Source organism: Colletotrichum truncatum (assembly GCF_014235925.2).
Source record: "Colletotrichum truncatum strain CMES1059 chromosome Unknown Contig_0001, whole genome shotgun sequence".
Classification (NCBI taxonomy): Eukaryota; Fungi; Ascomycota; class Sordariomycetes; order Glomerellales; family Glomerellaceae; genus Colletotrichum; species Colletotrichum truncatum.
Window position 1 is genome coordinate 10301846 of NW_027222398.1, and position 25635 is coordinate 10327480.

A 25635-nucleotide genomic window follows, 5' to 3' on the forward strand; every position below is an offset into this window, starting at 1 on the left:
GAGACCAATCCAATCTCCTGGTATTGCCGAGGCTGTGCGGAGAACCCAGGCAACCCCATGATGGGCAGAGAGAACTGAGAATCGTGCGTTTGGAGAACTAACGCCCGCCCATCATGACTGTTCCTGTGAGGGTCCCATGGGGAATTCTCCGAACTAGGATGTCGATGGCCGGTCGAGACTTTTGGGGGAACAACGAGATGCCATCATTCGTCGGACGATCGTGGGCAACACGATCCATAGTTCGGAGCCGGGGTTAACAGAGTTTTCCACCGATATCCCGCCGCTAACTCCCGATCGAGCATAGACAACCGGCAGGGAGGTCCCTGGTCATGACAGCTGGGCCTGGTAAGCACTGCGTGGTGAAATACAACGTGGGAGAGAAAGTGGTCTTCTTGCCCTGCTTCTTTGCTGCTGTCATTATCCAACACCCCCCATCTGTTCAGCATTCCTTACTGCTGTTTAACGAATCAAAGCGGCCTTCACTCCGAGACCAGCTCCGCGGCATGCGGAAACCCTCGGCTTGTGCTGCATGTCGGTACATATTCGGTTCCCCTTTTTGTCTTTTTTTTTTTTTTTTTTAATGACGTTACGAGTCAAACTAGAGTTACCTGACACATTCTCGCAGAGCTCGTCGGCGCAAGTGCCAGACCAGGGAGGGCCTCGTCGACTGCATCTCCTGCACCGAAAGAGGAATCAAATGCGTACAGAAACCTCCGCAAGGCGGGTACTACGAGCAAAGAGAAAACCAGCGTAGACAGCATCAAGAGGAACAAGAGCGGCTGCACCAGAATCAGCGACCGCTTCAGAATCAGGGACACGCGAGTGCGTCGCCCAGATCTCACGCCAGTGGTTGGTGCTCCCGATGTGAGACCACTCCGCATGCCACACTGCCTAGTCTGCCCGTCCGGTTGGAGCTGGTGAGACTCTACTTTGACTACATCCATGACCAGTTCCACTCCCTCTTCCATCGGCCCAGTTTTATCGAGGATGCAATCGCCGACCAGGTGTCTCACGGGATCCTGTATGGCATCTGTGCCTTGGCTGCAAGGTGCGTCTCTCAAGCATGCATTAGCAAGGCCATGGGGTCGACTGTCGCCCTGGATGTTGATGAGGTGAATGAGGTGATTCTGATAGCCTTTCAGGTTCTCGACTGATCCCGTTTTCGCGGACGTTGATCCTCGGGATAGAGCACATAGCTACTTAGAAGCAGCCGAGAGATCCTTGAACCTCCGCGATGTGTCTTTAGACACTATCCAACTGTGTGTGTTGATAGGAGCCGCAGCAACAGCCAACGGGGACGGAGAGACGGAAAACATCTACTATGGCGTAGCATGCCGCATGGCGCAGCTGCTAGACCTCCCTGGCCGACCAGCAACCAGTCTACTGGAACGCGAGATCAATATCCGGGGTAAGACAAACCCGCTCGATGCCAAGTTCATCTGCAAGGCACGCAGAGGTTAAACTGACAGGTCTCCAGTTTGGTGGTCACTCTGCATGATCGACGTCTGGTCATCCACTGCAGTCAAGCTGCCAAAGTTACTGCCAGCAAGATGCGACATTCCCCTGCCGATGGACGACCTCCCCTTCCTGTCCATGAGCCGCAGCGTCCCTGCAGCACCTTTATCCACTCAGAGCTCCCAGCATCTGTCGCAGATGGTGAGGCTGAATAGAATCCTACTAGACGTGAACGACTTCAACCAACAGTGCGTTGCGGAGAACCCAGACTGGGATTCCCTGGAGCAAGGCGTCGAGACGTTGAGTGCTCGAATGGAAGGTTGGCTCGCGGCGCTGCCGGATAACATGAGAGATACGCCTGAAAACTTTGCTTGGTTCGCATCCAGGGGCCTGGGCAGGACATTTGCTGCGGTGTACTTGGGTTATTATCATTTTGGACAGCTGCTCTACTACCAGTTCCTATATGGCGGAGCGGCCACGACGGCTATCAACCCGACGGCGTCGGCATCTGTCGCGCGTCGCGACTCGTACGCGAGAAAATGCAAGGATCATGCGGCCCGGCTTTGCGATATGGTCTACCGCGCGCAGACTGCTGCCGGTGCCGACGTCCGATACACAATGACAGCCCACGTGCTTGTCATTGCATCGACGGTGCAAATCCACACGCTCTTGTTCAGCGGCGACGAGGCAGACATCAGCGTGGCTCGCCGGCGGCTCGAAAGGAACTACGAATTGCTCTTACAACTGCGTTGCTACTGGCCGACGGTCGACCGGGCCATCAGCCGTCTTCGAGCATTCCACGAAACGGCACGCACTAGCATCGACACCAGCTTCGTTCTGGACCGATGGATGCTCCGTTTTTTGGTGGAATTTGCGGAGCCTATGGAGGAAAAAGAAGTCGGAGCTGGCCGGCGCGGGGACGAAGCTGAGATGGAGTCGTTGTGGACAATGGAGGGGAGGTGAAGGAGGGGGTGGATTGTGTGGTGAAGCTGGGGAGCTGATTCTGGGCTCTTGGCCCGTTGATGGAGACGTCACAGAGTCGAGAACTCTCAGGGTAGTTGGTTTGAAAAGAATTTCCTGTGGTCATCACATGTTTCCCGCATTGAAGCGGCTCATATTCGTGACATGGGTTTTGGCAAAAGTGACTCCATTTTCCGAAAAATACGCCGGTGAGCACAGCAAATTTTCACATGAGCCAGTGACCGCAGAGCAAGCAGCGGGGTGCCTCTTGGCAGCACTTGCAGCTATTCCCATCTGATGATTTGCCCTCCACAGATGCAATGCTCAGGCCGATGGCCTGCGGATCTGACACATGACTCGAGTTGGTTTGTGCGGAGAAGGGGGCGGGAAACTTGTTCGAGTTCTCCGCCCCCTGTCACACGGGGACCCTCCGGTTGTACGACCTCGCCGACCAGTTGGCCCCTCCGTGCCCCTCTCTTGGCGGCCCGGCAGGCATCATGTAAGTCGAAGAAGGGCAAAACACGTTGTTGAAGCACACACGATGGCGGGGCTGAACGGATCCGCGATGCCACTTTTTTTCTGACCGTCTGGTCGGTATAAGAACGGAAACCCGACTGAGTCCGAGACTGTTCTTCAAGCAAAGGGAAGGGCAGAGTTCATCGCCGTTTCTCTGATCAAACAAAAAAAGAATTGCTGAAATGCCGTACAAATCGCTGGGTATTGCGGCCGTATTGGCCTCCGCGGGACGTGTTGCCGCTCTCAACAACGGGCTGGCTGACACGCCTCCCATGGGATGGGTATGCTACTGATGAATTCCTCGGAGATGAGCATCTCAAGCTGACCCTGTATGCAGAACAACTGGAACGCTTTCGCGTGCGACGTGTCTGAGCACCTTCTCCTCAGCACATCGGAGCGTATCGTTAGCCTGGGTCTGCGTGACTTGGGATACAACCACGTCGTCTTGGACGACTGCTGGCAAGATGAGAATGGGCGTGATGCCCAGGGAAAGCTCCAGCCGAACCTTGACAAGTTCCCCAACGGCTTGAACCACGTCTCTGACCATATCCACGGTCTGGGGATGAAGTACGGCATGTACTCTACCGCCGGCGAAATGACATGCGCGAGATTTGGTGAGTTTGGCACCTGAAAGCTCACTTTCACATCAGACTCCTTTGCTAACTATTTGCAAGCTGGTTCTCTCGATCACGAGAAGGACGACGCCGAGAGCTTCGCGTCCTGGGGTGTCGACTTTCTCAAGTACGACAACTGCTACCACATGGGCCGTATGGGCACTCCCGAGATCTCCTTCAACAGATTCAAGGTCATGGCGGATGCGCTGAACGCCACGGGCCGGCCTATCGCCCTCAACCTCTGCAACTGGGGTGAAGACTACGTCCACACGGTGAGCTGCTTCCTCCTCTTGGAAAATCTCTGACTAACGAAATTCAGTGGGGAATGTCCATCTCCAACGCCTGGCGCATGTCTGGCGACATCTACGACTCCTTCACCCGTCCCGATGACCTCTGCAGCTGCAACACGGCCGCGGACCCTTTCTGCATCGCTCCCGGAACGCACTGCTCTGTGCTCTTCATCCTCAACCGCGTTGCCGCCTTTGCAGACAAGAGCATCCCCGGCGGCTGGAACGACCTCGATATGCTTGAGGTCGGCCAGGGCGGCATGACCGACGAGGAGTACAAGGCTCACTTCGCCCTCTGGGCCGCCCTCAAGTCGCCGCTGATGCTGGGCAACGATTTGCGCGACATGCCTGCCGAAGCGCTCAGCATCGTGAACAACCCTGCCATCATCGCCATCAGCCAGGACCCTCACGGAAGAAGTGCTCTGAGAGTCCGTCGGGACGTCGGCGGTGACCTCGTCCCTGACGAGTTCGGCGTCGCCGAGGCGCAGGTTTGGAGTGGACGCCTGGAGAACGGCGACCAGGTCGTCATCTTCCTCAACGCTGCTGGCGCGGAGTTGGAGATGAAGTCTTCGCTTTCCGAGATCTTTGTTGCCGACGGCCCCGGTGGTTCGGCGCCGCAGGTGAAGTGCAAGTGGGCTGTTCACGATCTGTGGGCGGACCGTATGCCCACGGAGACGGCCGAGGCTCTGTTCAAGGCCGAGAGCCACGAGGCCAGAATCCAAATCTTCAGGGACGCGAATTGGTACAACTCGACCGAGATCCCCTACGCCGTCGGCCTCGAGAAGGAGGACCCTAGGCTGTTTGGAAAGAAGATTGGTGTCATCGAGCCTAAGGGCATGTTGACCGCTACTGTGCCCAGTCACGCGGCCAAGGTGTTCCGCCTTAGAAGAATCGCACAGCCTGGTGATGGTTTCAAGGCCAAGAGCCACGACCGCACGAACAGGGCGATCAAGGACGAGCTCTGATCAATCCATGACTTTGTGTTAAAAGATAGACTGTTTTGGAATTTGCTATACTACGATACGTCGGGACAGGCTGGTTTAGTGAGCCTTCTGGGAAAACATAGATTGTCACGATGGTCATGAGCTTGATGGTTTAGACGAGGACGGTGTATTCGGCTGCTGGGATTTTCACAACCTGGCAGGTTTATCTAGAATGCGTGTGAAATAGAGTTAAGAAGTCTCTATCATATGAGAAGTGATGAACAGGAAACGTAGGCCAAGTCATACTGGTACTGAATAGAAGATGGTAAATGTTTTCTTCTATTTCCATTCGTCGTTGATACTCAATACCTATATCAACATTCTAATGTAATAATATAGCATAGAATTAGACCCTTCAACTCGTCAATAATCGACCTTTCCACAGCCATTACCTCTTCCAAACCTCTACAATCCTAAGTCCGGCCAAAAATCATCTAATCAACATCCCAATTACGTAGAGCAAAACCATTTGTTGAACATGACCACACGCCAACACTTCGATAGGTGGCAAAAACACGGGGAGCTAAGCCCAGGCACCCGGGAAACAGACTCAGTCAGATGCCATGACACGGCGGCAGCGAATCATGAGTATCGTGAACCACAACACGCAAACACCCACACAAAGTTGCCCACCCCAAGCCTCAAAGCCTCACGGGCTTTATTCGCTACGAAATTACTTGACCGCGGAAGACGCGATAACCCCCCCGTCGTCTCATGAACCGGAACACGCCCGCCCTCGTAGCATGATCTCGATCATCACGCCCGGGGGGCGTACCAGTGGCCCTCCTCGATCCCAGCCGTCAGTTTTGAAAGTCGAAAGAGGGCCGATTACGACTGTTGGAAAGATATCATGATCTACAAGGGGGACCTACCTTCACCAACAACCCCACCCCCCCCAGAACAATTTGCGATACAGAAACCCAACTTCAGCATCTCGTCGTGGTACAAATTGGGCCCCCTTTTTGGGTGTGTGCCGGGCATCCGAGCTCGCCTATTTCAAGCATGCCATGTCTCGATCCGCAAAGCGCCCCTGGAAGCCCGCCCCCATCCGTGGCTCGTCACACTTCTGGGTTTGATAAAAAAAAAAAACACTCATCTCCAAACTGAATAAGGCCGGAGGAGGACCCCATGTTCCGACCGGAAGACGACGCCCGTCGGTGGCCGAATGTCTGAGCCACAGACGTCGACCGACTCAACGTCAGGTAGAGACGGGGTTATCCGATCGGCGTCGAGGCGCGAGCGTATCCCTAAGTCAGATGTCCCTTCTCCTCCCCCCCCCCCCCCCAAAATGAAGAAACGTTTTGCCCCGTTGTAGCATGTTTTTTATTCTTTCTTTCTTTCGCGACTAGAATGGTTCGGTGGCTTCGAAAAAAATAAAAAAAAAAAGGGGGTTCGCCTTCGTGTCACGACAGAAAGTGACAACGTACCGAGACCGCATCGTCGTCGAATCCTGTGACGCCGATGGACGTAGACTCTCGCCAAAAAAACTTGATTACATGTCACCACGACGGGCGCCCTTTCATGCAGCTCTTGTTTTGCTCTACGAAATGATCAAATTTTGTTGTCTGTACGCTGATATCCCCGGAATTGCTTCATCAACCAGATTTTTCTTTCGTGCGTTCAACACATCTCCTAGAGGTATCAAGTAAGATTGACCGAGCGTTCGTGGCCATACACTCATAATACGCCCCCCCTCCCCCGGTCTTTCTAATTCCCACACCTCGAGGTATGTCTGAGATTTGAGCCTAGACCAGGGTCATCTGCGAGTGGATCTATGAAAAAACAACATAGATAGAAAGGTGTGTGTCTGTGTGTGTGTGTGAGTGAGAAAGAGAGAGAGAGAGGGAAAGAGAGAGAAGAAACAGGGTTAGATCGATGCAAGTGCACGGCAGACGCCTCAATCCCTCGGGGCTTGGCCACGAGAAGGGGCTGGACCAATAGAGGATTCTGGAGAGCGAGACTGACTCTGATCGAGACCTGCATGGGATGGCATGTCTGGCCGAGAAATTGGGTAGCATAACGCCGTGCTGCTGCTCTCTCTCTCTCCACTGAGCCACAGCAACCCTCGCTATTCTTCGAACCATGAAAGTCACCGCTGTGGGACCCTTTGGGGGAAGGGGCCAGTGGCACCTCGTATGCTCAGTAACAGACGCGAGGCATCATGTTGGTTAGCTTCGAAAGTTCGTGTGGTTTGGGATTAAGTGGCAGACCGCACAGTGATGTCAGTCTCGTATACTTCTGGGGGGCAGAAAATGCACCACTGCAGCCGCTCATTTGGGATTGTTGTGCAGAGCGCCGCGCCCCCCCCCCCCCCCGCGCGCCCAAGCCTGTGTATCATCTGGGAGGAAACCGCCAAAATCCTGCATCAGATTACAAGGCTGCTTTTGGGTTTTGTTTTGTCAGACGCGTCGAAGGAAGAAGCGTCATGTAGACCAACCTTGACATGGCCGTTCGGTGTCATAACCATCCATCCCCGTAAGCAGGTTGCTACTGAACCCCGTCTGCGCCTCATTCTCACTTTGGGGCTCTGAAGCGCGGGGAAGCACTTGGGGGGTTGGTCCCTAGCTATCCAGACCGAAGCCTTGTAGTTACTGGAGGAGTTATGATCGCCCCAAAGCATATGTCGCAGATCCATCTGTATTGTTGAGGAAGCGGGCTGGCCCATACCTCCTCACTGGAGCGCATGGATCGGAGGGTTAGGTTTCCGACCATGGGTAGGCGAGGACGTCCCTGGGCAGCGAAGAGGAAGAGCGCGACAAGCAAGGACCGCATGTTCAAAGGACTTGCATCATCTGATGAGTATTCACGCTTAAGATCATGCAGCTTCCCACCGGTCTCTGCCATCGTCCTTGTCGGTGTACGGGAGCATGCATGCATGCCGTAAGAGAGGGGGTCACTCTCGGTGGGCTCTCGCCTCAGAGACTGATAGCCATCCACCTCGAGTGCGACGGTGAGGTGGTAGACGGGAGATTTTCTCCCCAGCACCCTGGTTCTCGCTGCCCAAGGCCGATCGGATGTGGTGGGCAGCAAGGTAATGCTTGCAGTCGATCACTGATCGCTGACCAGTCCCGACAAGAAGCAACCGAACCACCCACCGACGGGGTCGGCGTCATGCCGTCGTTCGTCCGAAAGACCGTGAAGGAGAGCGTGCAATAAACAAACATGCAGAGCGTCGCGAGCCGCCGCGGGTAAATCCGCAGGGCATACATACAGATGGTGCATGGGTATTGACTGGACGAAACAGAACGTGTTACTAAATCCTTGGACAGGGCGTCTGCTCATCCGGGGCTCTCATAATTTCTCTCTTTTCTTGTGGTTTGCAAATCAGACAGTAGAACGGCAGGCTTTAGCAATGTGATTGAGCCCAACAACTGACGCGGCTGCTTGAAAGAGGAAAAAGACCGCCGGTCGAAATTTGACTAGCATCTCGTACGGGCCAGCCAAGTCGCTGGGTTCTTGACCGGACCGGATATGCGACCAGAAGTGGCCGGGATCCTGAAAGATCTGGGGTCACGGCAGGCCGAGCCTCGGTTGCTCAAGATATCGCAAATCCGTCGCACAGTGGCTCACTGCGTCCAAGGCTCTATGCTATACCATTTTCATGATGCGAGAAGCCGTGGGAGGGCACCCCTGCTCATGTCAATTGGCGCTTTGGTGGTGCGACTTAATCGCTTAGTAGTAGAAGAGATCCTTGGATTTCATGTCGGTCCAAGTTTCATTGAGAAGGCTGTTTTTGCGCACGATATGGTTCTGGCAAGAGGTTGTGACCTCGTAGCTCACCCCCAAATTTCGAAACTCCTGACACAACAGACCAGGGCCTCTCCACCTCGGATCAGCCTCTTGCAGGCCGATCAGACCAAGCACCATTTGGCGCCACGAAACGCCCTGCTTTCTTTTTCTCATCCCAACAACTCCATACTTTCCTCAGTAGTAAGTATTTGGAAGCTTTCTCTTGTCAGCTTGCCCACCCATACAGGGGCGAACCCAGAGCCCCGGGCATGGTCATGCCGGGTAAAGAAAGGTTATCCGTGTCACCTATTTGCCCTTTGGTATGACCGAGGACGAGGTACAGTGTAATGGTACACTGGAGCTTGGGTAATCTCTGGTTGCCTCTTTCTGTGTGCTTTCTTCTTGCCGCTGATTGATCGCACACGCCTTGCTGCAGGATCGTGGTAGAAACCAAGATGAGGTATACCGACGGCTGCCCGCAGGACTGCTACAGAGCCGTCATGTGCGATGGGTGCCATTTCCACACCAGACTGTCTTCCCAAGGACATGGCGCTCTCTATAATCCTGTCGGAATCGTACAACACGAGACGCTCACCGTCTTGAAGAGGAGGAGTGCTTGCGTATAGACCGAAATATCAAGGGTATCACATTACTACGACTGGCAAACTTGACATTTTGCGGACTGATATGAGCCCAGTTTTGTATGCTCCATGGGTCCTGATCTCTGCATTGGCGATTTACGGTGCTGTAATACGCCTATCTTGTTCGCCCTCTAGCGTGAACCCCAGAACCGAAACGACAAGGGGCAGATACATGCGCTCTCTTGCTAGGGACATAAGCCAGTAGTGCTGTTCGAGTTGAGAGGCACACTCAGAGAGCGGGAACGTACAGAATCGGGTATTCCAAGAAACTCACCACCAGCCTTCACAGATTGGGAATGGCGCAGTCCTGTTCTTAACATCTGCGGAAAGCTTCGGCAATAAGCGCCTCATGCACGGGCAGCGGTGCAAGTATCAACCCGACTCCCCCAGAATTGTTCCAGCGAACAGGCAAAAACGGTTCAAAACAAGTCTTCTGTGCCTCTTGTCTTCGATCCACGGGGACAGAACCCAGAGGACTGGGTTGCGGACAAGCAATTGATTGGTTGCGTCTTCATAGCAAAGTCACACAAACCCAGCTCAAGTGCTCGCGGTATAACATCTCTTGCCGAACGTGCATGAGTCTCTGACCTAGACTTTGAAGCACCGAAATAGTTGCAGTTGCAACTTTGAGGGTGGTAATCAATTGAGAGAAGAGTGGTAGATCTGTTCAGTGACACGTTCTGTGCATGTTAGCTTCTCTCATTCGCCAATGGTGCACGCAATATGGTGTCGGTGATAGAGCAGCTTGACCACGCCTCCTGCAGCAGGATCTTCGCAGCAGGCAGGATAGGGCAAGGAAGTGACCACAACTCATCTCTGGGGCGAGGCCCTAGACAAAGCCCCAAGACCGAGGCTGTGGTCAATGCAACCGTAATAGGCGCAAGACCCGTAAATGGAGCAGGTTAGCGAGAGCAAGCCCACCGCGGCAGCAATTATCCGACTGTAGGGAAGGCCGGACAAGTAGATCAAGCTGCAGCACAACAAAGCCAGCCCAAGCTGAAGGTGCGGCTGACAATAACTAAGTGCAAGCTGGCAGGGGCAAGAATAATCTGTCAAGCGATACGGCTGTAACACCCAGGCCTGCATGCCTAGCTTTATAGCCTTGGCTACTCGACTATATCCCCAACCCGAAGTTTATGAGGAAGCGTTTCAAGAACTACTGATGTTATGTGTACGTCGCCGACCAGACGAATGGGTCGCACAGCAGCTTTTAACGGCAGACATTAGGCTAGATGAGAGGCCTGGAAAAAGAGGTGCGAGATCTGTCTCCAGGGCATTATTGACGTGCATGATCTTGGTAAGTGAGACTGCTGTACCCGACATCAGTACTCTTGCCTTTTTCCGATGGTGAAAAGGATGGTTACAAGCTTGGGGGCACCAGCTGGGAAACATAACTGTACGCCACTTGTTATGGGCGAGGTCCACAGTCCTTGAGGTTTGCCACCTGCTAGGAAATGACAAAATGCGACCAAAAAAAGGGCGTCGTCAATCAGACGAGGTCAAATATCCTGCCTGTCATTTCCTGATGACTATAATCAGCTTTGCAAGATACCTTGGGTCATGCTAGTGGTTAGAGATACAGAGGTGATCGGTAGAGATAGGCTTAATGCTTGGAACCTTACTTTTTCAGGCTCTTGTAAGATCCATTCTGCAAGAAGCTGATGGTATGCTAGCATAAGTTCTAGGCCGTTTAACATCAGACCATGTTGTAGAAACTAGAACAAGGAATTGAAGTCAACAGAGGTCTTGGAGTAAAACAGCCTTTGCTTCCATCACCGCTTCAGGCGCCCCCACTGCGAATCTTTTTTTTTCTTTTCTTCTTCTTGTGGTGACTGAAGGTGTGAAGATCAATCCTCATCGAATGACCTAGAAGGAAACGGGTGCATGCCAAGTAAGAGTATCTACCAGTAGTGTCGAATTCATGGTACGATGTGAAAGCGATACACTCGTAGGTAATACTGAAGCCTCCAACTTTGGTGTAAGACGCTTTTGTGCAACAGTTCCCATGGCGGTCGAAGCCCGAAGGCACCACAAGACGCCCCTGTCCAACAGCAAAGTCGCCAGCGATATGCCGTTGTGGTCGTTGCGACTGTGCAACCAACAGTCTAGTAGCACAGCAAGCCTGGAAGACGCATCAACAACAGCGAGAAGCTACCTGGAGTGGTTGGATTTTTTTGGGACCTGAGCCCATGGTCCTGGGCTTCCCGCTACAAAGTGGGCCAGATGAGGAATGTCTCGCAGATGCAAAACATGACAATTCGGATGGTACTCCGTACTCGGCAGTGAATCTGCAAGATGCGGGCCCTGATGAGGCAAGGCCAGGCACGGGAAGTATAGGATACTCTGGACCGAGTCCTTTTCTCTCCCCTTTCCCTTGCCGAGATGATTTGCAGAGAGATGGAACTCGTCAAATGACAGGGTACTGTCTGAATCTGGGACTTGATGGAACGACAAGCGTTCAGACTCGGATTGAGCAGTTAAGGCGGCGGCCGCAAGGTAAGATGGATTTTTTTTTTTTTTTTTCAAGTAGCTGATATTGTGTAAAAAGTAGAGCTGGGCAGGAGTGACAGAGTAGGACCAAAGTGAGGTGGTAAGACGGCACGAAGCGAAAGCTAACGTTGGTTTGATTTGTGGCTGGCGAAATTGCCGGGATTCCCACGCTTTCCAGGACCATGGTAGAACGCCAGGGCGAGAGACAAACAAGCGAGCGGACGTCTCAACTCAAACAGCAAGGCCCCGCATCCATCGAAACAGGAAGCGGGAAGTGACAATAATCCTTGTCAAGAGTGAGAGAGAGGAAGGGGAACGAGAACGGATGAGCGCTAAAACGGTGTCCGTTCCCGAGTATCCATACGGGCGAGCTCGATGCGGCTTTTGGCGGCGGTGGTTGTGCCTGGAGCGTTGACGTGATACGGCCGTAATAGAAGTGCGGGATCCGTCATTGTCGCTTTGAGCGGTCGGCCGACAGGGCGCCTCAGTAAGGCAACGGATGTGAACACAAGAATCGGATGAAAAGTGAAGTGCCGGTAGTGCTGGGTTCGAGATGTCGGTGTGTACGCATGCGGTAGAAGTACACCACCGTGACAGCGCCGGCGACTTGGCTCGATGGTTGCAAAGATGAGGAACCCCCCCATCCTCCATGACAGCCGGTGAAGGCCTTGGTCCAAGGCAGTTGGGTGCGTTAGCCGTACGGACAGGATGTACAGATGTGCAAGTTTAGCCGTGGGCGCTGCAGCAAAGGCAATGTGAGCAATGATTGAAACGGCGGACTGGCTGTACGTGTAGAGAGTGCACAGTTTCCTCCCTCGATCCCAGAGTCCACCTTCACGTTAAGTGTGGGCTGCCTGCAGGCAGAGGTGGGATGACAAGAGACATGGGAATAGGCATAAAAAAGGGAGGGGGTACCTTGATACCATGACGAGGCTTGGAGGATTGGCTCACATCGTAGTAAGGTAGGATGCAGGTTGAGGCGAGTAGTTAGTCGAGAGGATTACGGAGTATGGGGACTAGCATTGTGCTGATGGTCAAGGCGGAAATGTCAGGGGAAACCCTGCTGCGTGGGACCTGCAGAAAGAGACTAAATGTACATCGTAAGAAGAAGAAAGCATTAGCGAAAGAAGTCATCAGATGGCGATGAGCGGTGGCAGTGAGAGCCTTCCCAATCACACTCTCACATCCTTCTCTCTCTCTCTGAGGTCGATGTACCTTTTTGACTTGAAGTTGCTTAGGGCCTGCAGACATACATAGTAAGTAGAAAAGGAGGGTGGGACAAACGGGATGTAGAGATGGAAATTCAAATCCAAACCATGATTTTCTATGCTTGAAATTAAGAATAAACATGAAATGTGGAAAACGACCAAGGTCAGCAAAGGAAGGGAGAGGACTGGACTAAGAGGGTCGTTGACTTCTCAACCTGCCTCAGCAGTAACACCTTCTTCCACTATAGGGGCAGGGCAAGTAAGGGAAGTGCAAAAACAAGGTCGAGGAAGGAGGAGTGGCTCGAGAACGCACGCCAGGACGTACTCGTACCATAGTCCAGCAATCGCCTTATAGTACAGCATGTACCTGGGTAAAGTATCTTTTTTCTTTGATTACTCCCAGTGCGCCCCCCATATCGCCATTATCATCCGGACAGCTGCCACCATCAGCAGCTTAGCGCGCCTACAGCAGTTGCTGTGAGCTCATGTCCACTGAAACTCGCCTGATGTCTAGCACGGTACAACTATGCTTTCGCAGGTGGCACCTTCCCTGGTTTCTAGTCTCTGTACTAGGCTAGCAAAGCTAGTACCATTAAATCTCCTTCCCGCCCCGTACGCACGCACCTTACCGTTTGATGTTAAGAGCTTGACAGCTTTGGTCTGTGCTGGAAGGAAGCCCCCCCGAACTCCCAAGGTGTGCCTACCCGTAGCTACATCCTTACCTACCTACCTACCTTTGGATAAGTCGAGGATGGGATGCGGCGGCCTCAGCCTGACAGGGAAAGAGCCATAGCGCCTGCCAGTGCTTGCCCTGAGCGCCTTCCCGTCCACTCTATTGTTGGGACCAGGAAGAGGCGCTGGAAGGCGGCGCTGCCTGGGCCGCCCCTACCCACCGAAAAATGAAGGAAGTATTTTGGTATTTTGTTAGTGGAGTGACCAAAAATTCAAAAATAAATAAAATTCACACACACACACACACACACACATTACCGCCTCAGGTTCGTTGCCTTGGGACAACGCAGCCACACGGAATTCTCGACCTCACCGCCAGGTGCTCTCCTCTTGTTGTGTCGTCCCGCAATTGCGTCCGTTCCGTCACCTCGTCACGGCCGTATCATCCTCCACTAGCATCGCTCGATTCGTTCTGGTCATTTTGATGCTTTTACTGCCCTGCCTCCCACTAGCAGCCTGGGCACACCAATCCATCGCCTGGGGTACCCAGCCCATCTGGTTGATCCGCAGCAAGGGCCGTCCCTGTCGCACTCCTCTAGCTGTCGATCGACCTGCCAGTACCGTGTACGTTACTTGCTTGGGGCAATCCTGCTGAGGGCTGAACCTGGTTGAGAACTGACAGGTGTGCCATCCATCCCATTGGCTTGACAGACAGAGCATCCTCCCCTCCTCGTACACTTGTCTACTTGCAGAGGCCACCCTAGCAACAGCTTCTACGACCGCCGAAAATCGAGGAGCGTCCGAACGATTGCTGGCCCTACTCAGTATGCATATCTGGGCATGCGTGGGGGACACAAGCACCCAATTGAACACACTCTAATCACCGCCACTCGGTCTACCTCTTCGTCTCCGTGGGCACCCTCCGTGTCCTCCCTCGCTGTCTCCCTTGACCCCTCGCGCTCACTATTTCAGTCAAAGCCTGGCCTGTCCGAAATGCGAGGACGTTGATGACATGTGGCGATACAGACCGTCTTCAGCCGTACGCAGGCTCACCAACTAGGCATGGCGCGTTGCTCCCATATGCTATCCTACTTTGCCTACCGCAAGCCCGTAGTAGTAGGTCTTCGCATAGCAAGATACAGGACTTAGACCTATCTTCTCCGGCTAGGGCTGAAGGGCTCTGGTGCCATTGGCCTCCACTGCCATGTGAGAACCACTCGGACGGCCCTGCCGTTGGCTTAATGACTGGTGGATGGGTTCAAAATCGAGCTTGTAACGGATACCTCATTCACGTCTCTCTGCCTACCAGCCGCCCCATGCCTCGATGCACATTCCCCGCCTTACAGATGGTCACCATCGCCAGCATACTCGTCATCCTGCCAATAGCAGCTAACCTACGCCTCTTGAGGGCGTGTTTCTAACCCTGTACACTGTGGTCACTTTGGACTTTCCCCATGTTGAATCTTGTCCCGCCCGCCGTCTGCCGCCACAATCGCGTACGCACGCTTGCAAACTCGCGCACGTATTTCGTCGCCGGCCTCGAGGAACGCTCCATGATCTGTGCCTCGGAGAGTCATTGATGCATTGCTCGTCAAGACCAAACTGTCTTCACTTCCCCGCCCAAGTCACTCTATTTCAACAGTCACCTGGCATCTTCAAGAATGGGCGGCTGGGGCAAGTTTCTGAATAAATGAGTGCAACGCGATGCAGTCCTGATTGGCTTTCCCCCCCAGTATGAGGCACAGATAGATGGCTTGGGAGGAAGATGACGGTACCTTGTTGCTCCATTCTACCTACCATAGCCAATTCACATCGGTACTTGTTTGTACTCGCATCAATGGCTACACAAACGTTTTCGAGAAGAGCACAACTGAATCAATGCCATGTTGGCCCAAGTCAACCGTGCGACCTTCGTGGCAAAACAGCCTTCGACCATTCCCAAACCGCCCACGTTGAATATAAGACCGCAACCGTTCCCCGGGTATCGTCGACGACGTTGAGCCATCCGTTGCCCGTTCACGCGCTAAAACTCTTCCTCCGGGACTAGTCGTTAGCTATTGTGAATTTTGACTCTTGTTGAAATCCGTCAACCACCTTCTCACCACTTCTTTGATTGACCTAAGTCGTTCGGGAGCGCCCCCGTCGTTGTCGCCATCGACACGTCGTATCTCAGTGTACGTATGCCGCCGGCATCACAATTCACCCACATCCAAGCTATAGCCATCAAACTCAAATACTGTGCATCTAGCTCAGACATAAGTCTCACTGCTTGGTGCCTCTCCCCGGCACCCACTAGGAACCAGCCGACGCCAGTTCACTAGACTTGACGTAGAGAAGACTCATCCAACGGGAGCAAAACGACGAACAGTACGTCCGTGCCTGACATGACAGCGAGACACGGACACTACGGAGAGATGCGAAATTGACACACAGCGGCAGACAGAAACAAGCCCGCCTATTCCCGCAAGAGACAGCGCGAAAACGCCAGGCTTTGCCGAATCCGTAAGCCTTGAACTCTCTCTTTTTTTTTTTTTTTTAGGACACCCTTCCACGTTCCCCTATGCGAGCCTGAATCCTGCGGGCATGTGTTCATCAAGGCGCGCAAACAACGATAATTTGGCAGCCGTACGGCCCTGGTGCGCGTCGTCTATCCTTGTGGAGATTGCCCTGGCAAAAAAAAACATGCTTCGGTTGCGGCGTGGCATGCAAGTAGCACCTCGAGGCAACAAGCCTCCCCATGCCGTGCACGATATACGCAATAACGCAGTTGTAGCCTAAGCTTCACAACGAGCCTTGTACAATATCGGTGTCGGCGACATTGCACTCTCGACGTGGGTATTGGGTAAGCTTTGCTTGCCTTGCCTTGCCTCGGCGACGCCACGGCCGAACCCAAACACGGGCCCCTATGCATCTTTGCTCTTCAGGGTTGTGTCATTCAGCTGCGCCAGGGGGGCTGCTCGGAAAGAATTTGACGAGGATTCGATCTCATTCAATTTTTCTTGGGTCAGGAAAGATGCCAAGCTTTATTTTGGCCGTCCAACAGGCGTCGCCGTCTGGCTTGCTACCCGTCGATCATCCCGCCCTGTGTGCAGGTGCTTTGCCTCATCCAGCCGACTGCAAGGGGGGTCACCGAACGAGAGTCAACAGACCACTGAGGGCAGAGGAAAGCCGGCTTAGGCCTTGGCTTTACAAGCACGAGGGAGGACGCTTGAGCGAGTTGACTGGTGACAGGACCGAAGGTGCAGCTATGCAGTTTCTGTCTATTCTGTCCCGTAGTGCCTGGAGTCGCAATCTGCCGCCATGGCTATGTCAAATCAATGACTTGACCCAACGACGCTCTCACCCACCGCCGAGGTTGCAGTCGCGCTATTCTCCAGCGGGAGGATGAATCCACTGATCGTCCCCAGGACCGAGTGCCTCACCTGCACTATTAACATTTTGGGCTGACCAATTGGTGCTGACAGGGCATCTCAAGAGAAAACCAACCGAATAAGACGGGGGTCAGGCAAGCCAGCGAGACCAGGGCCTAAGAAAGCTCCGATTCTAAACCTTGAACAGAAACAGAAACAAACAGAAACACGCAAGCGTGCAGAGACACCAGACAGATAGAGAGAGAGAGAGAGAAAGCAGAGGACCCTGGGAGTAACGGCGCCAGTTCCTTCTTGGCTTCTCTCTATTGATTCCAGTCTGTTTTTTCCCCCCTTCCCCCCTTGTATCCTTCTCGTGTTGCAGGTCTGTGCGCCCAGTATCCCATCGCATTTGGCTTTGCTGATCGTGACCCAAAGCAGGCACAAGAAGATAGAAAGAAATAAGCAGAGTCGGATGCAGTGCAGTAGCCCTGGCGTATTAACATATTGACAGGCCCTCTTCCCGTCGGGATAATTTGCGCCCACTCCACACCAGCATCAGAGATCGTCATTTGGCAGATACGCCCCGGTAACCCAAGTAGCCGAGGCGACTCCGACAACTGATTGGATTAGTAGGCCCGACGAATTTCATCTTCTGCTTGCATTGTACAGGATTTTGGGCTTGGAAGTCTTCATCGGCTTTCATTTCGGCCGTGGACGACGCCGAACGAACCCAATACTCTCTGACCCCTGCCGCCGGGTGCTGGCTTCTTGATTTGCGGCAATTTGACATTCTAGTCAATCTTATTCGTCTTTTTCAACACTAGAGCTGCGAGAAAGACGGGCACTGCGAAACAAAAAAGGCCTTAAAAAGACGTAAAAAAAAGACCATCGCGATACAAACGTAAGAGACTAGCTTCTACGTCCCCTCTCTGGGCATCAGTGGCTGGATCAGATGTACGTCTCATCTTTACTTCCCGCAACGCACCATAGCTTGGGACGCCTCCCTTGGTGCGGATCTCCCGGTCTCCTCTTTTTTACTAGACCTGCTTTCCCACCTGTCCCCATATCCAGGGGTACCCATTTCCTCCTTCTGGCACCTTACATTGCATGCCTTGGGTGCCCTGCTCTGGCTCTTTTGCTGCGTTGGCCTTACCTTTTCTGTACCCTGTAATAGTCATCTTCCCATTTCTCTACGCGTTTTCCCCCCAATCCCTATTCACGCTTTCATCCTCCATTATGAATTGGGACAAGCACAAGGAGAATTGTCTACCTGTGTGATAACCCAGCATATCTCTGCCGTGATTGGCCGCTTGCTCCAATACATGGACACATGTACATCGGTTGACAGGTTGGTCTGGTGCAAGGCTTTGGGGAGGGGGGAGAGGGCAGGCGGACGCATGCAAGGGTTCAGCCGGTCGGTAGTATCCAAGCCAGATCCAGTGACACTGGAGCGTGCCGCTTGAGTCCCGATTGCACAGGCTACTGCCGCTCCCTCCCTGCCGTTAGACGGCCCCCGGTCCCATCAAATCCTGGCCACATGCCACAGCCATTTCCATTCCTGTTGTTCATCCCAACCCGTCTGCTCATTGGGCTCGCCGCAGCTTGTTACCAGAGCTATGGCCAATCACTCTAATCCATGGTTCGCAGAAAGTCGACGCTTACAGCTCCTCTATCGTCATTGGGGGCACGCCTGTTTCGTGGTTCTATACACACCCTCTCCCTTTTTGCTTCCTCGCTCTCTCTAGCCCTCACTCTTACTCTCAAGCTCAAGCTTAAGCCCTCCCACCGCGTCAGGCCAGTTGAGGTGCCAAGCAGCAACAAGCAAGGGCCGCATGCCCTCCTTCCACCCCTCAGCCTACCGACTTACACGGCAATCTTGCACCGGCTGTATTCAGTGGGTGTATCCGTACTTTTGTTACATTCTGAAGTGTACGTACCCAACGCAGCAAGTATTGCCCCGGTAGTGCTTTTTTCTGCTCTGCCTGCACTGCACCGCTCATCACGGCCGATCTTGAGTAAGTGCAATTCAACATTCCTTTTTCCTCTCCTCATTCTCGCCCTTCCTCTCTTTTTTTTCTCCCCCTCCCCTGCCCTCTTCTCGAATACCTAATTCTCGTCCCGGGGTTTCTATGGTCCCCATCATTTGTCATTGCCAGGTGCTTCTAGCTGTCGGCCGTTGCCTTCTTCCCTGGCAAGTACGGCCAGTTCTTCTCGTTCCGTCTCCTTGCATGGAGGGCCTCCTTATTTGCTTGTCTTGCCTCCTAGAACGAACACCCCATGTCTTGCCCATGAAGGATACAGAATGGCCAAGCTCCTTTGCCGTGTCCGACTAGTATGCCAAAGGTACACATGAACACGGTGACAACAGCCCTGTTCCCTTGCCCACTCAGTCTCCTTTGCCTCTCGCCCAGGCATTTCCAAATCACGTACTGCTTTTCTGCCAGCTAAGGTGGCCCCCATCCATCACTGCCTACGGATACAGCCACACATACACACGCAACACACCCCCAATGAACGACTGACTCCCGTCCCCCCACCCTTTCTCTTCAGATCAATGGAACCTTGCAGCTCATAAGACACTTGGAATCTCGCATCTCAACGGCGCCCGCATCCCTGACGGACTGTCAGTCTCTTCTCTCTACACCTCCTACTGCATATCCTTTCTCTCAGTGCTGTGGCCCGTATATTCTGTACTCATCATACCCCCCTCCCTCCCTCCATCCCTCTCTTCCTCACCTCCCCTCATCCCCACAAATGTCACCCGGCCTCAGAGCCTTGCTTGGACGCCTCTTCCTCATCCCCCACCACCACCACCACCACCACCACCAAAAGTCACCCGCGACCCGAGACTACCTGCACTTGCCAGGGCAGAAAAAAAACAGAGTCCTCCTCAAAAAGAAACGACGAGGGGTACTACTGTAAGGGAGGGCCGCCGGGATCCCCAAGACGAAGCTATTGGTGCGTGAGCTTTCTGTTAGTGCGGCAAGCAGAGAAAAAGCAATATCCATCCTCGCAAGGTCCCTGTTCCTTCCGTGTGGATCTCCCCGGCCGGACCTTTGTGTCGCCACAGACTCGTCGTCGTCGTCCTGCTTCCTGCTTCACGCTCATAACATGTACCTGAGCCTGCAAGGAGACAGTGCTCACTGCCTGACTACCTACTAGTCGGCCTCTCCAAGAAATGCAACACCACTTCCCCGTGCCTCATCAACATTCCTCATCTACCTACTTCACCCCCGCAACAAAATCAGCGACACAGTCTGACTTTCTGAGTCCGCGTTTCTCCCTCTCGCCTCCCATCTCTTCTTCTCTTTCTATCATCCTCCACATCACTGGGCCTGTTCTCTGTTTTGCTCATCAAAGCATCCCGGCGCACCACACCTCTGTCGGCTTTAGTAGGCTTCGCAAGTTCGCCTCCTTTCATGCCAGACGAAGTGCAAAGGCTCCGCGAGACCTTTGGGCTTGTTACCATTGAGGGCCTGTTTCTAACTCCCGCCTGTTAGTCTTGCGAACAAGTTCACCTTCACTCTGCAGAAAGAACCAACGAAGCACGTTCCAGCTCCACACCTTCGGCATCACGAACCACGGCAGTCTGTTTGCCAAAAACCACGAGCCGTGATTGGGTCCCTTTCTCAAAAAGCACCCTGGTCCCAACGGTTGAGTACGTGATCCCCTTCCTCTACCTGCACCAGCCGCAGGACCACGAACGACAGCAGGCAGCCGAGATGGTCGCGATGCTCTCTCCCGCCTGACCAGGAGTTCCTGTCAAGCAGCACCTACACTCAGTATTTGGTTCACCGGCTGACGTGCATTCCAAAGAAACCAGTCCTGGCGCGAGCACCTTTCAGTTGGTAACCGTCGCGTTGGAATCTTTGGGTCTTCCCGAAAGTCGATTTCAGATTTCGGTTTGCCAGCGCCCCAGCGACCAATGACAGGTACATCGGTCTAAGTCTATTTCGCGCAACGCCCACCATTCAAAGGCTTTGGTCTTGGTTAAAGATTGCCGCCTCTGGATATTCTTTTCAGCCATTTCCAGGCCATCTACTCTGCTACCATTTCCGCGTCGTTTATCTTTCCTGGCCTGGCAATATTAGCCACGTCGACGCTTCAAGTCCTTGATTCCAGTTGTATCAACACCCCCCGGCAAGAATCAGGCCAGTCGATCTACCTCGCAGTTTCCTAGCGCCTCTTGCCAGCTCGGAAACGCCATCCACATATCTGAGTACGGTGTCTCAAACCATTTCTGGCGGAAGAATCTACTGAGACTGATCCGCCTCTATTAGGGATCCTCCCTTCCTTCGCACTTGGCCTGGATTTGGTAAACAAGACTGGACTTCAATCTAATCACAGCAATCTCAAGACATATCTCTCCCTTTCCCCCTTTTGTCCCCCGACGGTCCCACAAGGCCGTAGTTTCTTCCTGTCATTGCAACACCGCTCCCGAAACAGTGGTTTGCATTTTCCCGACACCAGGCCAGACATCCTTTCCCAAGTGCACCCTTCTCAACAGCTTGAATGTCTGCTGCGAAGTTTGAGTGTGCTTCCTACAAGCATTTCGAGGTGAGTCAACCCATCATCAGAGAGCTGAGTCGAGCCACTCCCGAGACGCTGTTGCTGCTTGTACGCAACAATACTCTCCCCGTGTCACTGGTCCAAGAAGCTCTTTCAGGCTGACAGCTTGTTCCTCACCGACAGCAGCCAGACTTTCATCCTCAGAGGCCAATCATCATCGGTGAGGAAGGCCTCGACTCACCCGAGACGGTGACTCTCAAGTACGAAGAGGCGGTTGCGAGGGCAAACGGAGACCTTCGGGGTGATTCCCCGTCAGGTGGTCTCCTCCCCATGTCCCATTACGGGAAGCACCAGCCGGGCCCAATCCACGGTATGTTCCATCTAGACCTGTGTGTGTCTGTTATCGGCGAGAGTCCACCGAACAGGCAGGGCATCGTTTGCTCGGGACCAGGTGTCGATGATTATTTCGGCTCGCTAATATGATATGGCTGTCCCAGGGTATGATTCGACCCGCGGGTATCAGGATGCCGCCTATCAACAGTATGGCGCGCCGACCTATCCCGCTCAGCATGGCGGCGCAGCTCAACTCACCGCTGCTCAGCTGAACCAGGAGGCTTTCGCGGCCAATAGTGCGGTTGGGCCGTACATGTCTGTTGGCAATGTTGGCTTGTCAGTGGTATCGTGTCAACCAAGCTCTGGCATCGTGGGCACAAAAGTCCTGGTAAAAGTGTCATCGGCATATGATCTCCTCACGATGGCACCGTTCTTCTTCCTCATTTTCGGAGCAAACAAGGTTCCAGCAGAGCCCATTAAAGACCCTCAGGACAGCAACGGCATGTTGACTGTCTCGGCGGATGCACCGCCATTCGAGGTCACCAGCTGCCCCAACGAGAACGTGCCAGTGTCGCTGCTGATTGAGACGGAGAATGGAGAAGAAGTCTCGAGGATGGCGGCGGGCCAGTTTGTATATCACGGAGCACCTTTGGGAGGCCCAGGTGCTAGCTCGGACGACATCACGAGGAAGGTATCCAAGTCACCTGAGCAACAACATCAGTCCCCCAGGTCAGCAAGCACTCACCTGGGCAATGAGACCAGTACAAATACCTACGACTTCGCAACTGCTCCGCAGCAACCGACACAAACCCCATATGGAAGTAACTTTTCGCAAGATAATAACAACATGCTAAGCGCTTACCGAACCAATTCCTTTACGGACCAGCATTATCCACGTGCTGTGCCGCCGCCGTTGCGACCACCGATGGCAGGCTGGCAGACGTACGGTGGTAGAAATCCCGGCCCGCCCATTACACATACGCAGATATCACGCCCAAGCTTGACCTCTCTGCCGATGCCGACGGCCTCCACTCCCCAGCTTGTACGCACGAGCTCGATTCCCAGCTCCCCAGGAGGGGGCCAGGGTTCGGGATATAGCCAATGGGGCTCTTATTCCAACAAGGCCGTCTTGAAGATCATGGGAAAACTTGATAGCATGGCTGTGGACTGGTCACCCGAGGAGTGGTCTAACCGGAGACGCATCGTCATGTTCAACAAGAAGCAATCTGGTTCCACACTTACAGCATCATTCCGAGCGGTCAATGTCAACGAACGGCCGCCTAATAGCATTTGCATCAGCTGCATCTGGTGGGCGGAAAAGAACGAGTGCTACGTCACGTCGGTAGATACCATCTATCTCCTCGAACAGTTGGTTGTTGCTCCAGCTAGATTTACCGTCGAGGAGAAGAACCGCATCCGACGCAACCTGGAAGGCTTCCGGCCCTTGACAGTGAGCAAGGCCAAGGCAGACTCGGAAGAATTTTTCAAGATCATCATGGCTTTCCCGAACCCCAAACCAAGAAACATTGAGAAAGACGTCAAGGTGTTCCCGTGGAAGATCTTGGAATCAGCCCTGAAGAAGATCATTGGAAAATACAGCGCCAGCCCTTCGTCTACACTTCCGGCTACTCACTTACTGACTCCTACGCCTGTCAGCGCATACCCCCCTCTGCCGACGCCTCCTGCCCCTACGGTGGCTTCAGATCATGTCAGCGCCTACGGCGTCCCACCCCAGGTGCACCAGGATGCATTGACTTCTCCGCGGTCTATTTCGGGCAGCACACACAGCTGGCCTGCGTACTCAACAGGCCCCCCGCGAACTCTCTCGCCTGCGCTTACAGCAGTGTCCCCACGACAATCTGGGCTCCGTCTGGCCGCACCACTTCCAGCTGTGACAGGATATGATAGTCGATCGATGACGACAGGTTCATATGGCAGCGGCCTGCAAACACCGATTGGAAACCAACATACACCTCCACCAGCGCCCGGACGATGGGACCCTACCATCCCAGCGATGCATGCTCCTTCAACATATGCCGAGCAGTATCAGTCCATGACTGCGCACCACGCCCCCAGCCATCAAGTCTACGGTGGTGGCGGTTATGGGGACGGGGCGCAGCGGGCCTGAAGCCGCGAGGCCCTCGGGCTGGAATGGGAGCGTATGGTAGTGGGCCAGGTGAGCGAGAAGCCGGAGAAGAGGGGTGACTTGCTTCGAGTCTGGTGAGGCACAAGCGTGATGAACCGTTCGAGGAGCGCTGTCAGGCTGTTTAAAGTGAGTCACTACCATTACTAGGGTGTGGCATACTGAAAGCAACCGCGTGGACGAGGCATGGGGACAAGAGGAAGATGGTGCTGAAGGAAGACACTACGAGCAGCGGGCCCTGAAGAGATGGCGTTGTTGAGAGGTTGCAGGTCGTTAACTTGATTGGGGAGGGCCCCTTGGCTCCTTGGATGGCATGGCCTGAAACGCTTAAAGAGAAGGATAGGAAGTGGAAGAGGGTGTGGTGGTGTAGGCATTCACGGGTTTACACCCCCCGGTCTTTTTGACTTCTCCGGTGTGGATGGGTGGATACCGGAGGACTGTCAGGTGCTGTGGCGCAGACCAATCGACACCCCCGAACAGCCTTCACCTTTCCCGAAATAGACGGCCAACGCCCCGCTATTATCGGCCGATGTACCTGCTCCACTCTCCGTCACCGACCGGCTGAGCCCATACCCTCCGATTCAATATTCTGGTCTTCTTCTCTCCCCCATCTTTGGCATTTCCGTCGATTTCCAGCACAACAGTAGCCCTAACATCAGGCAAGCAACCGACTTGGCGGCGCTGGATTATTCCTTCTTACCTACGGTCGAATCCTCTGTTCACAACTTGACTCAGCTTATCGAAGTTGCAGCTCATGCAGCTATTCGATCCTGTCGCGATTCGCCCTCTCATTGGCTCAAGTCATTGGGGATGAAGGGTTAGGTGTGTATCCGGTGATCGTCTTTCGGAGGGTCAACCTGCATCCGTCCGGCCTGCATGACGTACATCATCTGCATCAAGGAGACTTCAACGATACCGCGCCATATCCGTCTGCCCCTAGCACCCATGGAATGGAACCTTGTCGTCTCAAACGTCTTCCCGAGTCAGCTTGCTTCTGGCCACTCGCTTGCCTTCCCGCCAACCCTCTTAAACTGTGCATTGGCGTACCCGCGAGTTTCGACATGGGTTGAAGGGCTCACCCGGTCCATTCACATGAGACACATCACTTCAATCTATCACGCTAAGCAGGTCTCGAATGCGTCCATGGAAAATACGTAGTGGAGGACGAAAGACCAAACATTCAACAACATGAGCCCAAACAAGTACAGCACCCCACCACTGGAGCGGAATCGACCATTCGCAGAGTGCCGCCTTACGAAGGCGGGTGGCGCGGTTCACTTTATTCCCATGCGTCCGTTCCGACCCTCCATCACGAAGTCGAAGAGAAGAGCCGGGATCGATTGGCTCTTATGACACCGACTTTGGAGGGGGTACATCTATGACGATAACGGTGCTAAAACAAGGCATACTACGGCCACGAAGACTCGAATTATCCTAGCGACAATCTCGTACACCATCCTAGGTTCACTCCATACAACCCTTCATTCTCATTTTGGAAGCCTTTGCACCCACTATTGGAGCTGTTTATTCCGTCAATGAAGGGATAGACTGCAGCTCCCACCCGGACAGTTGGGCGTTACCTTGGCTGCATTCTGCGCAATTATTCTCCTCTACGACTGCTCACTACTACCGAATTCCGTTCCAACTCTCCCAAGCACTGCAACCTCTCGGTACCCTCGAGCCTCGTGGCTTATCTACAACAAGTTGCCGACAGCATCTCACTACGTTTCAACATCGCTTATCTA

General features: G+C 53.7%; 5 protein-coding genes across 5 annotated transcripts; 4 read left to right on the top strand and 1 right to left on the bottom strand.

Moving 5' to 3' along the window:
• Positions 1–503: 503 nt before the first annotated feature.
• On the top strand, positions 504–2418 carry CTRU02_202893 (ZnF3; the record flags this gene model as incomplete). The annotated part of the gene is made up of 4 exons (XM_070204104.1): positions 504–535; positions 626–1048; positions 1143–1408; positions 1478–2418. 4 exons carry the CDS (start codon positions 504–506, stop codon positions 2416–2418), a joined length of 1662 nt encoding a protein of 553 aa, XP_070062686.1.
• A 695-nt stretch (positions 2419–3113) lies between these two features.
• CTRU02_202894 (alpha-galactosidase) lies at positions 3114–4797 on the top strand (the record flags this gene model as incomplete). The annotated part of the gene is made up of 4 exons (XM_036731223.2): positions 3114–3212; positions 3269–3545; positions 3606–3817; positions 3865–4797. 4 exons carry the CDS (start codon positions 3114–3116, stop codon positions 4795–4797), a joined length of 1521 nt encoding a protein of 506 aa, XP_036577092.2.
• A 7210-nt stretch (positions 4798–12007) lies between these two features.
• On the bottom strand, positions 12008–12319 carry CTRU02_202895 (uncharacterized protein; the record flags this gene model as incomplete). The annotated part of the gene is made up of 1 exon (XM_070204105.1): positions 12008–12319. One exon carries the CDS (start codon positions 12317–12319, stop codon positions 12008–12010), a length of 312 nt encoding a protein of 103 aa, XP_070062687.1.
• A 7764-nt stretch (positions 12320–20083) lies between these two features.
• Positions 20084–20377, top strand: CTRU02_202896 (uncharacterized protein; the record flags this gene model as incomplete). Its single annotated transcript, XM_036731224.1, has 1 exon — positions 20084–20377. One exon carries the CDS (start codon positions 20084–20086, stop codon positions 20375–20377), a length of 294 nt encoding a protein of 97 aa, XP_036577093.1.
• A 1040-nt stretch (positions 20378–21417) lies between these two features.
• On the top strand, positions 21418–23875 carry CTRU02_202897 (transcriptional regulator medusa-like protein; the record flags this gene model as incomplete). Its single annotated transcript, XM_036731225.1, has 3 exons — positions 21418–21462; positions 21598–21784; positions 21912–23875. 3 exons carry the CDS (start codon positions 21418–21420, stop codon positions 23873–23875), a joined length of 2196 nt encoding a protein of 731 aa, XP_036577094.1.
• Positions 23876–25635: the final 1760 nt, after the last annotated feature.